General features: G+C 50.0%; 1 protein-coding gene and 1 long non-coding RNA gene across 2 annotated transcripts in view; one reads left to right on the top strand and one right to left on the bottom strand.

The window, feature by feature from the left end:
• LOC110260637 lies at positions 1,521-8,490 on the bottom strand. Its single transcript, XR_002343888.1, has 3 exons — positions 8,167-8,490; positions 3,644-3,804; positions 1,521-1,864 (listed from the first exon to the last, which is right to left on the bottom strand). It is a non-coding gene; the product is annotated as an uncharacterized LOC110260637 (long non-coding RNA).
• Positions 10,115-16,859, top strand: part of LOC110260836 — a 59,780-nt gene continuing 53,035 nt past the window's right edge. The window contains exons 1-2 of the mRNA XM_021093101.1: positions 10,115-10,190; positions 11,380-12,417. Coding sequence (XP_020948760.1) covers positions 10,115-10,190; positions 11,380-12,417 — 1,114 coding nt within the window. The remainder of the gene's footprint in view (positions 10,191-11,379; positions 12,418-16,859) is intronic.

Raw genomic sequence — 16,859 nt, 5'->3', positions numbered from 1 at the left:
AGTGTCACTCAAGTGCCTAATGCACAGGACACTGTCCTTCAGAGGCCTGGAGGCCCCTGGCGTGGAGCCAGGTAGTTGTTCCTGCCCAGAGTCAAGTCCAGGTCTCCCGTGGAAGGGCAGCCTGGGCAGCACAGGGAAATATTCAGTCCTTGAAACTGCATAGCTAAGAGGTAGCCAGGGCACTGCCATTATAGAGAGGGGCACACTGAGTCACTGTGGTGAGTTTGCTCACTCCCTTAGATCACAGGCTGCCTTGGAGGTAGGAAATCAGGCTTAACTCTGCATCTACAGCACCCAGGGCATAACACAACTTAAAAATTATCCGCTGGGAGGATATTTTCTGTTAGGGCAATACAGTATGGAAACAGGTTGCCCAAAGGATATTTGTGGTATGATCCGCATTTTATAAAATAGGGAGTTCCTGTAGTGGCACAGTTGAAACGAACCCGACTAGTATCCATGAGGATGTGGGTTCGATCCCTGGCCTTTCTCAGTGGGTCAGGGATCCAGTGTTGCCATGAGCTGTGGTGCAGGTCACAAATGCAGCTCAGATCCTGTGTTGCTGTGGCTGTGGTGTAGGCCGGCAGCTGCAGCTCCGATTTGACCCCTAGCCTGGGAACTTCCATATGGCATGGGTGTGGCCCTAAAAAAAATAACACACAGGCATGTACACATTTTTTAATTTGACACTGGTAGAAATGCTAATAGTTGTTGTCTCTAAGTTGCAGTTTTCAGGTAGTATTGTTGTTTTCCTTTTTTGGCCATACCTGCAGCATGTGGAAGTGACGATGCCAGATCCTTAACCCCTTGTGCCACAAGGGAACTCTGATTGCGGGTGTTTTTATTTTTTATTTTTTATTTATTTACTGATTTTTTTAGGGCAGCACCTGTATCATATGGAGGTTCCCAGGCTAGGGCTCGAACTGGAGCTACAGCTGCCGGCCTACACCACACCCAGAGCAACAAGGGATCTGAGCTGCGTCTTCCACCTACACCTCAGCTCATGGCAACGCCAGATCCTTAACCCGCTGAGTGAGGCCAGATATTGAACCCGCATCCTTAATGATACTATTGGGGTTCGTTACCGCTGAGTCACGCCAGGAACTCTTGCAGGCGTTGTTAAAATTCTTTTTGTTCAAGTTCCCGCCAGGGTGCAGCAGAAATGAATCCAGCTAGGAACCATGAGGTTGCAGGTTTGATCCCTGACCTCACTCAGTGGGTTAAAGATCTGGTGTTGGAGTTCCCTTCGTGGCGCAGTGGTTAACGAATCCGACTAGGAGCCATGAGGTTTCGGGTTCGGTCCCTGCCCTTGCTCAGTGGGTTAACGATCCGGCGTTGCTGTGAGCTGCTTGCGGTGTAGGTTGCAGACACGGCTCGGATCCCACGTTGCTGTGTCTGTGGCATAGGCAGGTGGCTACAGCTTCGATTCGACCCCTAGCCTGGGAACCTCCATGTGCCGCGGGAGCTGCCCAAGAAATAGCAAAAAGACAAAAAAAAAAAAAAAAAAAAAAGATCCAGTGTTGCTGTGAGCTGTGGTGTAGGGTTGAAGACACGGGTGGGATTCCCGAATGGCTGTGACTGTGGTGTAGGCCAGCAGCTGTAGCTCCAATTCGACCCCTAGCCTGGGAACCTCCATAGGCTGTGGGTGCAGCCCTAAAAAGAAAAAAAAATTCTTTTCATTATGTAGAATATTGGACATATACTGAAAAGCAGAGTTCGCTGGTGACCCTCGGTCAGTACAGGAACTGAGCATCCCTGCCTGATCATGGCCCCCCTGCCCTTCTGTAATGTTTTCCGTGGCAGTAGCTCCTCCAAATCAGATGATTTCTCCAAATATTTCAGTGTGTGTCTCTCCAAATAAAGTCTTGAAAAAAAAAATGCATAGACTAGGTAACTACGATGCTATTACACCTAAGAAAACATACAATTATATCTTAATATTATCAAATGGCTAGTCTGTGTTCAAATTTCCAGCAGTCTCACATAGGTATAGGTGTTTCCATTTCACAGTTGCTTTAAAACAAAATCAGGATAAAAATAAGGACCATGTTTTTGTAATTAGTTGATATTCCCTTTGGCATCTTATATCCATAGTTTCCCCCTCCCTCTTTTTTTTAATTTTATAATGATTTTTATTTTTTCTATTATAGCTGGTTTGCAGTATACTGTCAATTTTCTCCTGTACAGCAAGGTGACCCAGTCACACATACATGTATGCATTCTTTTTTCTCACATTATCATGTTCCATTATAAGTGACTAGATATAGTTCCCAGTGCTACACAGCAGGATCTCATTGCTTATCCATTCCAAAGGCAATAGTTTGTATCTATTAACCCCAAATTCCCAGTCCCTCCGACCTCCCTCTTTTTTTATCTTGTTTGCAGACACATCATTTATCCTACCATAGCCCACACTTCGCTGATTGCATCCCTGTGGGATAATTTAACCAGTTTCTCTGTCTCTTGTATTTATCGTGAATGGACAGTTTCACCGAGAGCCTGATTCGATTCAGATGAGAGTTTTTGACAGGACTAATTCAGGGGAGGTGTTGTTTGATTTCATTAGGAGGCAAAATAACGTCTGGTTCTTTTTTTTTCATGTGAGATAAGTGCTCTTGGTGCTCAGTGTTTAGATCCCCAAATTGATGAGGTTGCAAGATGAGAAACCATCTAATCGGATCATTCTCTCATCTACCACCAGCCAGCATCCCTCTGTGAAGAGAATCTTTGCCTCGTCATCCATTAGATTCATCTGAGGTACGGATTTTAAAGGAAGGGGAAGAAAAATGCTTCTTTCTCACCCTTTATTAATCTGTTTTCAAAATAATGAGTTTGTTCTCCAGCACCCCCCAAAGGTCTGTGGAAATCTCTTCAACTCAGCTCCTTTGGACACACCCTGTAAGTCTCGGTAGCCCCCTTGCCGGCTGACTTTTCAAACCTTCCAGACTCCTCTTATGTTTGGCCTCAGACTAGAATCAGCCATTCTCTAAGGAGCCCTGGTTCCTTTAGAGGGCAGTGGTGGTGTTTGTTTGTTTGTTTGCACCCACGGCATGCAGAAGTTCCCTGGCCAGGGATCGAACCCACGCCACAGCAGTGACCTGAGCCACAGCAGTGACAATGCCAAATCCTTAACCCCTAGGCCACCAGGGAACTCCCACAATGGTATTTAGAGATCATAATCTGGGTGCTAGGGTTATGACTGGCTTCTTAATTTTTCCTCTCTTTCTACTTTTTATTTTGAAATAATTTGAGAAGTTCCCTTGCGGCACAGCAGGTTAAGGATCCGGTGTTATCACTGCTGTGGCTTGGGTTCCTGCCTGGACAGTGGCCAGGTTTAATCCCTGGCCCAGGAACTTCTGGATGCTGTGGACACGGCCAAAGGAAAAAAAGAAAGAATTTTAGACTTACAGAAAAGTTGCAAAAATAGCACAGAGAGTTGCCGTATATCCTCTTACCCAGCTTCCTCTCAGGTTAACATCTTACATAACCACAGTACCACGACGCAAACCAAGCAAATAACCATGGCACAATGCTATGAATTAAAGGACAGACGCAACCCAGAATTCACCACAGTTCCTACCAATGTTCCCCCACCCCACCGTCTCCAGGATCCCATGCAGGAGCCCACACTGAACCTACTCACCTATAACCTTGGTCTCCCCTTGTCCCCAGCACTCCTTCGGTCTTTCCTCCGCATCTCTCATGACCTTGACATTTTGAAGGGCACTAGTCAGGTGTCTGGTAGAATGTCCTTCCCTTGGATTTGTCCCACATTTTCTCATCATCTGAGGAATGTTATACCTTCTGGGGAAGCATGACACAGAAGTCACCCTCTTTCTAATACATCAGGGGGTCTGTGATGTTGACAGGACTAATTCCTGACACATGAAGCTTTAACCACTGGGTTAAGATGGTGTCTCCCAGGAGTTCCTGTTGTGGCTCAGCGGTAACAAATCCGACTAAGTATCCACGAGGTTGCAGGTTCGATCCCTGGCCTCACTCAGTGGGTTAAGGACCTGGCGTCGCCGTGAGTTGTGGTGTAGGTCGCAGATGGGGCTCGGATCTCGCATTGCTGTGGCTGTGGTGTAGGCTGGCAGCTTCAGCTCCGATTCAGCCCTGAGCCTGGGAACCTCCATATGCCACAGGTGTGGCCCTAAAAAGAAAAGGAAAGCAAGCAAGCTGTCTTTTCCTCCTCCGCATTTACTTATTTATTTATTCATTCATTCCTTTATATCACTACGGATTTGTGGATTTTTTATTCTATGGGGTATAACCCATACTGCTGCTAGTATAATAGGCTTTGACTAAATGTTTCTGGAAGAAAGCAAGGCAAGCAGAGAAGGAGAAAGAAAGGGAGAGGAAATTGATGGAGAACTTGTCTTATTCATTTATATTTAATCAATCTTTCTCAGAACACACCACACAGTCAGGCAAAGTGGTCCAATCTACCCATGTGCTGGTGGCAGGGGCTTTTCTACACTGTAGACATGATTTGGGGGGGTACCCCACTGCCCTGGGAGCCCCTGGGGGGCTATTTATCTCTGTCTTCAGGACTCAGACTGGCCAGGGCAGGTGCAGGGAATGTGGGCTCCTTTATGTCAGATCCTGCCCCTCCTCAGCCTACGAGCCCTGCAACGTTCTCCATCTCACTCAGAGTAAAAGCCCAAGGCTTAAAAAATGTCTGAGTCTGCGGAGTTCCCGACGTGGCGCAGTGGAAACGAATCCAACTAGGAACCATGAGGTTGTGGGTTCAATCCCTGGCCTCGCTCAGTCAGTTAAGGATCTGGAGTTGTCATGAGCTGTGGTATAGGTCACAGACTCGGCTCATATCCTGCGTTGCTGTGGCTGTGCTGTAGGCCAGAAGCTGTAGCTCCAATTTGACCCCTAGCCTGGGAACCTCCATATACCATGAGTGTGGCCCTAAAAAGCAAAAAAAAAAAAATTCTGAGCCTGCCTTTTCTGGGTCCCCCAGTCCCTCCCTGCCTTCTTTTCCTCTCACTCTGCACTTGCCTGGACTCTTCTTCCCCAGATGTCCCCTGGGCTCCCCAGTCCCTCTCCTCCTGCAGGTCTTAGCAGAACTTCTGCCACCACCCTAACGCAAACTGCCTCCTCTCCTCCCACACTGCCTGCTTCCTTCTCCCCACAGCACTACATATTTTTTCCTATTTGTTTGTTTTTTTTGTTTGTTTGTTTGTTTGTTTTTGTCTTTTGTCTTTTTGTTGTTGTTGTTGTTGTTATTGTTGCTATTTTTGGGGCCGCTCCCGCGGCATATGGAGGTTCCCAGGCTAGGGGTTGAATCGGAGCTGTAGCCACCGGCCTACGCCAGAGCCACAGCAACGCGGGATCCGAGCCGCGTCTGCAACCTACACCACAGCTCACGGCAACGCCGGATTGTTAACCCACTGAGCAAGGGCAGGGACCGAACCCGCAACCTCATGGTTCCTAGTCGGATTCGTTAACCACTGCGCCACGACGGGAACTCCCTATTTGTTTTTTTTTAATTTTCTGTCTTCTTCCACCGGAACCTAAGCTCCAGGGGAAGCAGAGGTACTGCAGTGTGACAACAGGAGGGGACCAGTAATAACACCTTGTGAAAGCCCACAGGGCTGGTCAGGGAGGGCTTCTCGGAAGAGGCAGCCTCTAGATCTGGAGCCAAAGGTTATTCAGGTGGTAGAGAGGTGAATGGAGGTGTGTCAGGGAGAAAGGCTTTTAGGAAACAGGTGAGAGGGAGCAGGTCACTCAAGGGGCACTCCGGATGGTCCAGGTGGCTGGGACGTGGAGCCCTAGCAGGTGTCTGTCCGGGGTCTCTTACGTGCCAGGCCCTGGAGACACTGGGGCTGGTGGGGGGGACGCAGGGGGGAGTGGCAAACAAAATAAAACAACTGAGGATAAGCTTTCTGGGCCAAAGGAATATTCCTGGACCACTCTTGGGTGGGAAAGGCAAGGCAGCCAAGGCCAGACATCAGAGACGTAGAGGACAGATGTGAGGTCTGATTTTGTTGTAGAATTTCATCTTTATCCCCAGGACAGAGAGCCGCCAAGGCGTTTTAAGCTTAGAAAGGACACTATGCGGGGAGTTCCTATCGTGGCTCAGTGGAAACGAATCCGACTAGCATCCATGAGGATTCAGGTTCGATCCCTGGTATGCTCAGTGGGTTAAGAATCCGGCGTTGCCATAAGCTGTGACGTCGGTCGCATTGCTGATCCTTCATTGCTGTGGCTGTGGTGTAGGCCAGCAGCTGTAGCTCTGATTCGACCCCTAGCCTGGGAACCTCCATATGCCACAGGTGCGGCCCTAAAAAGAAAAAGAGAAAAGAAAGTACACGATGCAGCTTGTGTTTGGGGGAATATTCCATTTGCTCGTTTCTGAAGAAGCAAAGACTCCACCCAATAATTTTGTTTCTCAGCCTCTTTTTATTAACCTTTCTCCCTCCAGCGTGAAGTCTCATTTTCCTTAATTCCCGAGAATTGAATACCGGGGGCCCCAAAGCTTGCACCCGCCCCTTGACTCCCACACTTGTCCTCAGGTCCACTTTTCTGCTTTGCATTTATCATAACTTATAATTACAAGCCCATGTGAGTATTGCCTTGTTTATAATGTCGGGGCCACCAACCACTGCTAAGATTGCGGAGTCTACGCGGCCAAAGGTTTCCCAAATCATTTAAGAACAGTAATAACGCCCAACACCTCTGAGTGATTACTGTGTTATAGGAGCATAAACTCAATTCCCACAACTAACTTGTGAGGTCGCACTATTTTGTATTCTCACTTCACAGGTGAAAAAAAGACCTTTATGGGAATTCCCTTGTGGCTCAGCAGGTTAAGGATCCAGCCTGGTCGCTGCTATGGCGTGGGGTTGCAGCTGTGGTGTGAGTTCAATCTCTGGTCTAGGGAACTTCCATACGCCACAGGTGCAGCCCTAAACAACAACAACAACAAACAAAAATAAAGCATCTCTAGTGTTGAAGTTGTGTCGTGGCCTAGGGGGTTAAGGATCCAGCTTTGTCCCTGCTATGGCTCCAGTCACTGTTGTGGTGTGGGTCCGATCCCTGGCCTGGGAACTTCTTTTCTTTTCTTTTTTTTGTCTTTTATTTAGGACTGCACCGGTGGCCTATGGAGGAGGTTCCCAGGTTAGGAGTCCAATCGGAGCTTCAGCTGCTGGCCTGCACCACAGCCACAGCAATGCCAGATCCGAGCTGAGTCTGCAACCTACACCACAGCTCATGGCAGCGCTGGATCCTTAACCCACTGAGCGAGGGCAGGGATTGAACCCGAAACCTCATGGTTCCTAGTCAGATTCGTTTACTGCTGCACCACGACAGGAACTCCTGGGAACTTCTGAATGCCTTGGGTGCAGCCAAAAAAAAAGTATCCCTAGTGTTTTAGTGATTTACATTTTAAAGCTGTCCTCCAGTATATATTAATCTTCCAATTTATTTTGAAAAACAGAAAGTCCAACATTCTGGAGTTCCCGTTCCTGTCATGGCACAGAGGAATTGAATCTGACTAGGAACCATGAGGTTGCGGGTTTGATCCCTGGCCTTGCTCAGTGCATTAAGGATCCGGCATTGCCGTGAGCTGTGGTGTAGGTTGCAGACGCGGCTTGGATCCCATGTTGCTGTGGCTGTGGTGGAGGCTGGCAGCTACAACTCAGATTAGAACCCTAGCCTGGGAACCTCCATATGCCCTGAGTGCAGCCCTAGAAAACACCAAAAAAAAAAAGTCCAACATTCCAAGTGAATGAAGTGGGAGGGGGGCTTTATTGCAACCTTGGGTGCCCTGGGATGCATTACGGAGAAGCAGCAAGAGAGGCCTGGGGAGGCCTTTCTCCAGCTTGAGAAAACTTTCTGTGTGGAAAAATCTCACCTTTCTCTAGAGTTTGACATTGTCCAAAGGTTTGAAAGCCTGTTTCACCCAGCCCTTCCTCTTTACAAGGGAGACCAAGGCTGGAAAGTGCTCTCAGGTCCCAAGGCCGCTCTGGTCAGCCTGTGGCAGGGTAACCGGGTTCGAACTTGGACAAACTTGTTGCCTCTCCCTGTGGCTTTCCGTGGGCCCTGCATTCATTGCCTGCAGCGTAATGTGCACGATGCCCCCTGGGCTCCAGCCCTGCCCCCGCCCAAGCCTCTTATCGCTCTGCCCTTAACCCCATCCCTCCTGTAGCTCACCTTTGTCCTTCTGGGCATTTCTGAGACTGTTGAACTCCCCACACCTTCACCCTCAGCATGACTGGGTTTTAACAATGGCTTGCCTTTGTTAACCATCAGCTCCAGTCAGCAGCAGCCAGTCTACTTTGTGGCGTCCCCAGCTCCAAGCACAGCCTCCAGCTAAGAAACACTTGTTGAGCCAATGGATGCTTGCCCTGGGAGAATAAGAAAGAAATTATTATACCAGCCAAGGTGAAAACGAAAGTAAGTCTGGGATGGGAGTTCCCAGTGTGGCTCAGCGGGTTACAAATCTGACTAGTATTCATGAGGATGCATGTTTTATCCCTGGCCTTGCTTAGTGGGTTAAGGATCTGGCGTTGCAGAGAGCTGCAGTGTAGGTCACAGATGTGGCTGGGATCCCGAGTTGCTGTGGCTGTGGTGTAGGCTGGCAGCTGCAGCTCCTGTTCAACTCCTAGCCTGGGAACTTCCATTTGCTGTAGGTATGGCCCTAAAAAGCAAAAAAATAAAGTAGGTCTGGGAGTTCCCACTGTGGCACAGGGGGCTGAGGATCCGGGTTGCCACAGCTGTGGTACAGGTCACAGCTGTGGCTCGATTCGATCTCTGGCCCAGGAACTTCCATATGCTGAGGAGGCAGCAAAACAAAACAAAATAAACCAAAGACACCCAAAACAAAAAACTAGGTCTGTGCTGGGTCCTCGGAGGTCAGTAGTGGAGGATGGGTGGTAGGTGGGCGAGAGAAACAAGCCCAGACGGGGAAGGATTTGCAGAGGTAGAATCTAGATGTTTGTTTTTAATGGTGAGAAAACACCTTACGGCCAGTTCACATCCTATACATGCTAAAGGGGTAAATCTCCAGCATGGCAGACTATTTGCAGCCACTGAAGATTTTTGAGTAGAAAAGCAGTTGTTCATGAAGGGCACTCTTCTGCACATTTTGTATTTTGGAAGTTGCCACAGTCTGACAGTAATAGGGCCCCTCACCCCTGGGGCCCACCTCTGTGGCTGGCCCCACTCACCGCCCTGGAACCCCAGCAGGTGCGGCCACTTTGGTGCTGCCTGAACTTCTCCGGCAATGCCTGTGCTGGTATGGCTGATATTCTGCCTGTAAAATCGCAGTTGCGGTGACAGAACTGTTGCCATGGTAACAGGGTCGCTTTTGCAGATTTCCTCAAATTCTGCTTCTCAACCGCACTGAGAGGGAAGGAAGGCCAGCTTATCACCAAGAGGCCCATGGCACCAGCAAGCCAGTGAGCCGAGAAAGGCCCACTTGTTTATCCTAAATTCAAATCATAGTGGAGGAGGACAAGCTACCATCCAATCCAAACTCTGACTCTTTCTGACGCTTTGTGTCCTCACAAGGTACTGATCTTCTCTGAGCTTCATTTTCCCCAACTGTAACATGGGAAGGTGGGGATGAAATGAGATTATACCCAGAAAGCCTTTTGCGCATCCCTGGAAGGTGGTAAATATCAGCTAATATTAAATCCCATCCCTTCCATCCTCTGCAGAGAAGTCTGACCGGAGGCGCAGAGGCGTCCTCACACAGGGAAGCCACCGTGAGGTGCAGGACAGTTTTCTGGGACAATCAAAGCGTGGCCTGAGATGAAGGGGGGGCTTCAGCCACATGGCAAGGCCCGGGGCTCCCTGGATTCAGGAGCTGGCTCAGCTCCCACCCTAGACCTGCCCTTCGCCTCCTCAGCTGTATTGGGTGAGAGTGTAACCATGTCAGGTTATTTGCTCGAGGTGTGTCTTGGAAACTCACTGGAGCCCACAGGGACAAGCTAGTCCATTTGCAGCTCCTTCACTCACTCATTCTCTCCTTCGCTGGACTCTCGCTGGATGTTAGGGAGCCAGTGCCTAATGACAGCCCTGCTCTCTAGGAGCTCACAGTCCTTACAGAGGAAGCAGAAGAACAAACAGACAACATCAGTCTGGCAGCAGTGGGACCATGTGGCCCTGCCTGGAGAGGCAGGTGTGGACAGTGGGACCCCAGGTGGAAGGCCCAGCTGAGGCAAGGCAAGGAAGTGAGAACTGTTCCGTTTTGCTGCATTTTAAAACCTGCAGCGGGGGGCTGAGGAACAGGCTAAAAATATGGCCTAGAGCCTTGTAAGCTGACCAAAGGGGTGTGGATTTATTCAGAGGGCAAAGGGCCCGCTCCCTGGGGTTTTGAGAATTGAACTTGCTTTTCCCATAAGATGCAGGTAGGAGTGGGTTACAAAGGGAGAACTGGCAGTCAGAGGGAAAGGGTGCTCTGTCTCTGTCCCTCTTATGTAAGAGCATGAACTTAGCACTTGGCATAGACCCTGGCACAGCACAGATACTCAGTAAATGGTAAGAGGGGTTATTAACTTGCTACACCTCTGTGGGGAGCACTTGGAAGGGACAAAAGAAGACCTCTTCCAGTCACTCAGTACTCACCCTGGGGACCAGCCCTGGACAAGACCAACTAAGCCACGGTGCTGATACTGACCCAGGGAGGGACAATGGCATCGGGCACTACTGGACTTAGTGCAGGACTTAGGAAAGTTGTGGGGGAAAGGGGGTCCCTTTGGAACGCTTCACACTGGCGGCAAGAGAAAAGGATCTTTCAGCCAACTGCAGGATCAGGGTCTGGCTTCTTGGAGTATCACCAAGTATCTCATCATCATTTAGAAGCACCAACAGTGTTGAAGTCACATAGCTTTTCTAAAAACAGGCCAGGGAGCAAATACTCCAAGGGGATGGCCCTACCTGGAGAGCCTGGGCCCTGATAAACAGAAGGGCCCAGGGCAGCCGGGCTTCCGGCAGCTTCCCGGGGCCCACTTCCCTGCCAGAGGGAAAGGCTCTTTTATTGGCTTCTCCAGGCCCAGCCTGCTGCCTTCATCACTGCAGCTTCCGCCCTGCACAGGCCCTGTGCCAGAAGCCTCAGAATATTTAATGGGAGGAAGGAGCGAAAACCTGTGTAACTGGGTTTGTCCCACATGGAAGCGTATTACGGCACCGTTGCTAGATTTCTGCGCACATTTCCCTCCAGAGCAAGGAGGCCGAGGGGCGGTCTGCTGAGCACTGAGGTGCGGTGCCCAAGTGCCATTCCCATTATATAGACCAGGAAGCCGAGGCCCAGAGAGGCGATTTGCTGAGGTCACACAGATCCCGTGTGCAAGCGCTGCCTGCCCCTTGGGCAGCGTCTCGTCTACTCGGTCTCCGCGCCTGGGATCCCCGAGCCCTGAATAGGTGGGGGCGGAGCTCGTCAGTCCTGCGGTCGGAAGCCCCGACTCCACTGTCCAGCGCCCGGCCTCCCCCTGCCTTTCAGGGTTTCCTGGCCACAGCCGCCGTGGCCCCTTGCCTCCCTCCAGTGCGGCGCCGCGGGCCTGGCCGTTCACCGCACGGTCCAGCTGCTTCGCTGTGCGGCCCGGGCACACCTGCCCCGGGTGGGGACCGGCCGGGGTCGGGGACTCGCGCCACTTCCGGAGGCTGAGCGGGAAGGGGCCGCGTCTGCTTTTAAACAAGCGATCGAGTCTTTCCTCCGGCCTCCGAGGGCCCAGGCGGAGGGAGGTGGGGGCGGGTCGGAAAAGGGAACTCGGACGGGAAAGCGAACCCTAGGCGGTTTCGTGCGCCCAGACCCGGACACAAAGGCAACTGCGGGCGTAGCGGCGCGGGGCGGCGGCCTTGGACCCGGCGGCTCCGGCGCCCCCGGCCCTTCCGTGGAGGAGAGAAACCCGGGCGGCTGGGGGCGGCTCGCTCCGGCCACACCCCAACACCTGCACCCCGGCGCAGGAGGGGCCGCGCCCGCCCTCCGGCCCTGGCGCGGGCTGGGCCGCTGCGCCCTAGGGCTCTGCTCTGTCGCATCTTTGTTCTGGCCTCAACTCGAGATCCCCTGGGCCCATCCACCCACACCCCAGGGCTCTGCCCGGGCGTCGACCCCTAACCTTCGCTGCCCCTTTCACTGTTCCGCGATCACAGCCCCCATCCGGGCCCCGCTCCCGCGCGTCACGTGGCCGCGGTGGGGTCGGGGACGCCGGCTCCTGGGACCCCACGGCTGTACGTGCCGGGCCTCTGCCCGGGCGGAGCTCAGCGGGGCGGGGGCGCTGCGTTCTCTCCCTGCTGCAGCCAAGGGGGCTGGGGCTGCGGTTGTGAGGCCGCCGGAGAGCCGGCGGCCCCTGCCCGGGTGGAGCTCGGGGAGGGTCAGTGCCGCGCTAATGGCAGTTCATGGCAGTAAGCGCGCACCGCCTTGTCGCGAGGACAGCACAGACGTCCGACCTGAAAAGCCCGGTAAGAGTTTCTATCCACAAAGTTAGAGGAGTTGGTGATCTCGGAGTTTCCGTTCAGTTTCGTTGTGGAGGATTCGTATCACAAACGAAAGTCCTGTTGATAAAATGAGCCCCGGTTGCACATCACTCAAATACAAGTACCAACTCATGAGCGTCCGGTTTTGTCTGCGCCCCCCACCCCCCCCAACTGCCCCTTCCCATCCCTGGGAAGCAAATCCATGGCACCCGGTTGGGTTTCAGGCGTGCCCCCTGAAACAATCACTGGCGTTTGTTGAAAAAGCCCATTGTTTGTTGAGAAAACTTTAAAAACTGAGTAGATTAAAATGTTAAGGAGTGGAGATAAACATGAAGATAAGGAAATTAAACAGTGAAAGGAGTGGAAAGACTGAAAGGATGGGGAAAGCCCTGGCAATGCCTCCTGGGACATCAGGTTGCCCAGGTGAGAGCTTGAGCAGAAAGGAGCCAGGGAGCTGGTGAGAAGAAGTGTGTTCCGGGCACTAATTGAAGGTAGAAGTGACCAGATTGGCTGATGGACAAGACAGGGATCTTGAAGGAGAGAGGCTTCCAGGATGGGACAGTGGATGAATGGCAGTGCTTTCAACTGGCATGGGGAAGACAGGAGAAGGAGCAGCTATGGGGAAAATCAAAATAGGGTTTGTCCCTTACACCTGAGCTGCCATTTAGATGTCTAAGTGGAGACATCACAGAGATAGGTGTTTAAAGAAAATTCTCAAAGGTGAGAGCAGGGCTCGAGATTTAAATCCAGACCTTGAGAGCTTCTAGTGGACTCAGAATCATGGGAATGGAATTGGTATAGATGGTGGCCAGTGAAGTTGGAGGGAAATCAGGAGAGTGTGGTTTCCCAGAGTCAGAGGAAGAAAGTGTTCCGGGAAAGCGGAGGGATCAACAGTGTGAAATGTCACTGAGAGGTCAAGGAAGAGGAGGACCAAAAAAAAAAAAAAAAAAAAAGTGACCATGGATTTAGTAACAGGGACGCACTTGGTGACCTTGGCAGGTGTGACTTCAAAGGAGCCACAGAGGTGAAAGCGAAACCAGAGAGAACTGAGAAAACAGGAATGAGAGAGTGATGAATCTTTGAAGGAATTTTGATGTGAAGAGCAACTAGAGAAATGGAACTAAAGAGAGCATGAAGTCAAGCTACATTAAAACAACAAAAAAACCTTCTAATACAGAAAAACATCAGGCTTACACAAAAGTAGATTAATATAATGAACCCATACTCAGCCTCCAGCATCAATGATTATCAACATACAGGCAATTTTATTTCATCTATACCCGCCTGGTTATTTTAAAGCAAATCTTAGAATCCATTCTGTTTCAATCATAGACAGACTTCAGTATGCAGCTCGAACAGATAGGATTCAATCTTTAATAGTTAAGGACTTCATTCTTTATTTTATTTTTATTTTTATGTATTTATTTGTTTTTGTTTTGTTTTGTTTTTGCCTTTTCTAGGGCCGCTCCCACGGCATATGAAGGTTCCCAGGCTAGGAGTTGGATCAGAGCTGTAGCCACCGGCCTATGCCAGAGCCACAGCAACGAGGGACCTGAGCCACATCTGCAACCTACACCACAGCTCACGGGAACGCCAGATCCCCAACCCACTGAGCAAGGCCAGGGGTCGAACCCTCAACCTCATGGTTCCTAGTCAGATTCGTTAACCACTGAGCCATTACGGGAACTCCAAGGACTTCATTCTTTAATATAACCACAACATAATTATCCTACCTAAAAACAATTAGCAATAATTCCTTAAGAGCATCTAATGTCCAGTCTCCAGTGTTCACATTTTTCTGACTGTCCTATAAGTGATTTTCTAATAATTAGTTTGTTACAATCAGGATCCAAATAGGCCCGTATATTGTATTTGGTTGATATGTCTCTTAAGATTAGATTATGTTTTAATCTATAACATTTCCTCTTCCTCTTTTAAAAAAAAAAATTTAAAGGAGTTCCAGCTATGCTGCTATGGGTTAAGAATCTTTACAGTGGGAAAATAAAAAAAATAAATAAATTTAAAAAAAAGAATCTTACTGTAGCAGCTTGGGTCCCTGTGGAGGTGTGGGTTTAATCCCTGGCCTGGTGGGGGGGGGGGTGTTAAAGGATCCAGTATTGGTGTAGCTTTGGTGTAGGTTGTAGCTGTGGCTAGGATTCAGTCCTTGGCCCAGGAATTTCCATGTGCCACGGGTGCAGCCATTGAAAAAAAATTTTAAGAAACCAGATCATTTGTCTTTTAGACTTTCCCACATTCTGGATTTTGCTGATGGCATCCTTCTAACGCTATGAACTTCCTGTTACGTCGAAGAAAGTCTAGTTGTCTCACTCTGTAGCTGATCAGGTGTTTTCAGCCTGATCCTTCTGTTATAAAGTTCCTCATCAGCCTTTCACCTGTCACCCCATCAGCATTACAAGCCCAATCACGAGCATTCTTAAAAAAATAATGGTGACGAGAAATCCTTCCCAGGGGCAAAGCTTGGAGCAGACTGTTTCATTGTCCACTTGGTCTAGACTCAGACATGACCTGCGATTAGACTTCTGGGCGATGCTGACAGAGAGCAGAATAAGTAACAGGGAATCTGGAGAAGAGGCTTGTGGAGGGGACCCTCAGAACCGGCACAGTGTGGACATATTTGTGTCTTACGTGCATGCTCTTCAAAGGAGGTCTGTTGTAGAGGAGGCTCTCAAAATCAAGTGGACGAAACGACACATTCTGTGGCTGTCAGTCAACTTCTCCCCAGCAGCCCTGGTTCAAGTGTGTCCACGTGGCAGGGATGGAGAACAGGCCTGGCTAATAAGGCCATCCCCTCGACACGCTGATCTGGTTACTGCCATTCCTGACAGCTTAACCTTCCAGCAGCAGAGGCCAGGACCTCCCTCCCTCCATCGCGTATGCCAACATCCCCCACCCCCAGGGGAACCAGCCAGCCACCTGCTTGTAGGTTGATTTTGCTGCACCCCTCTCATCATGGAGGGGGCAGCAGTTTTTCTCACTAAATATGCCTTCTGCACAGGATTTGCCTCACCCTGAAGCAAAGCTCCTGCCAGCATCACCATCCATAGTCTTTTGGAATGCCTTTTGCACTTTCATGGTATTCCGCAGAACAGTACATCGATCCAAGGAGTATTTTCCTAGAAAAAGAATTAGAGCTGTAAGCATGTGTGCATAGAATTCAGTAATATTACTATGTACTCCATCACTTAGAAGCAGCCAGCCTGAAAGGATGGTGGAATGGCCTACTGAAGCTTCCGTTCTGGCGCCCGTTGAGAAAAGTACCCCAAAGGGATGGGGGTCTTACACATAATTTCAACCAGTGGTCAGTATGTGGTGCTGTTGGAAGGTCAAGAATAGGAGCAGCTCCTCTCACCGTTACACTTACTTGCAATTCCTGCGACCACACCTTTTAAGCTTGATGGGAGGTCCTAGTTCTCATAGGAGGAGTATTTCCTAATATTAGGGGATACATTCAACTGTGATTCCATTCAGTTGGAATATGGACCTTTGGCACGTCCCGGCTGGTAAAGAAAGAAATTACTGGCTGGGATGATTCACCCCAATTATCAAATCAAATTACTGCTTGCAAAGGTGGGCTGCAAAACTATACCTGGAACCCAGAGCATTCTGTGTAGCACCTCTTATTATGTCCAAAAGTAAAAGGTAATAGGAAAGCAGCCCAACAAAGCAGAGCCACAGAGAATCCAAACCCTTTAGGTGTGAGGTTTTAAAGCACTCTACCTGGGGAGTTCCCGTCGTGGCTCAGTGGTTAACGAATCCGACTAGGAACCATGAGGTTGAGGGTTCGATCCCTGGCCTTGCTCAGTGGATTAAGGATCTGGCGTTGCTGTGGTTGTGGTGTAGGCCGGCGGCTACAGCTCCGATTCAACCCCTAGCCTGGGAACCTCCATATGCTACAGGAGCGGCCCAAGAAATGGCAAAAAAAAAATAATAAAATAAAATAAAAGAGAAAAGCACTCCACCTGGTAAAGAACCCTCACTTGCTGAAGTCCGGGCTGAAAGCAGAAGAAATAGAGTGCGTAGTGGAGGAAGGAGTTAATAAATAATAGCCTTGGAGTTCCTGTCATGGCTCAGCAGTTAACGAACCCAACTAGTATCCATGAGGATTCGGATTTGATCCCTGGCCTTACTCAGTGGGTTAAGGATCTGGCGTTGCTGTGAGCTATAGTTGCAGATGCTATAGGTTGCAGATGCTATAGGTTGATGCAGATGCGGCTTGGATCCCGCCTTGCTGTGTCTGTGGTATAGGCCAGTGGCTGCAGCTCCAATTCAACTGCTAGCCTGGGAACCTCCATATGCTGCGGGTGCAGCCCAAAAAAGGAAAAGAAAAAGGAGTTCCCTTCGTGGCGCAGCAGAAACAAATCCGACTAGGAACCATGAGGTTACGGGTTCAATCCCTGGCCTCGCTC

Source organism: Sus scrofa, chromosome 5 (assembly GCF_000003025.6).
Source record: "Sus scrofa isolate TJ Tabasco breed Duroc chromosome 5, Sscrofa11.1, whole genome shotgun sequence".
Lineage (NCBI taxonomy): Eukaryota > Metazoa > Chordata > Mammalia > Artiodactyla > Suidae > Sus > Sus scrofa.
Note: the sequence above shows the minus strand (reverse complement) of the source record. Positions and strands in the feature narration are given on the sequence as shown.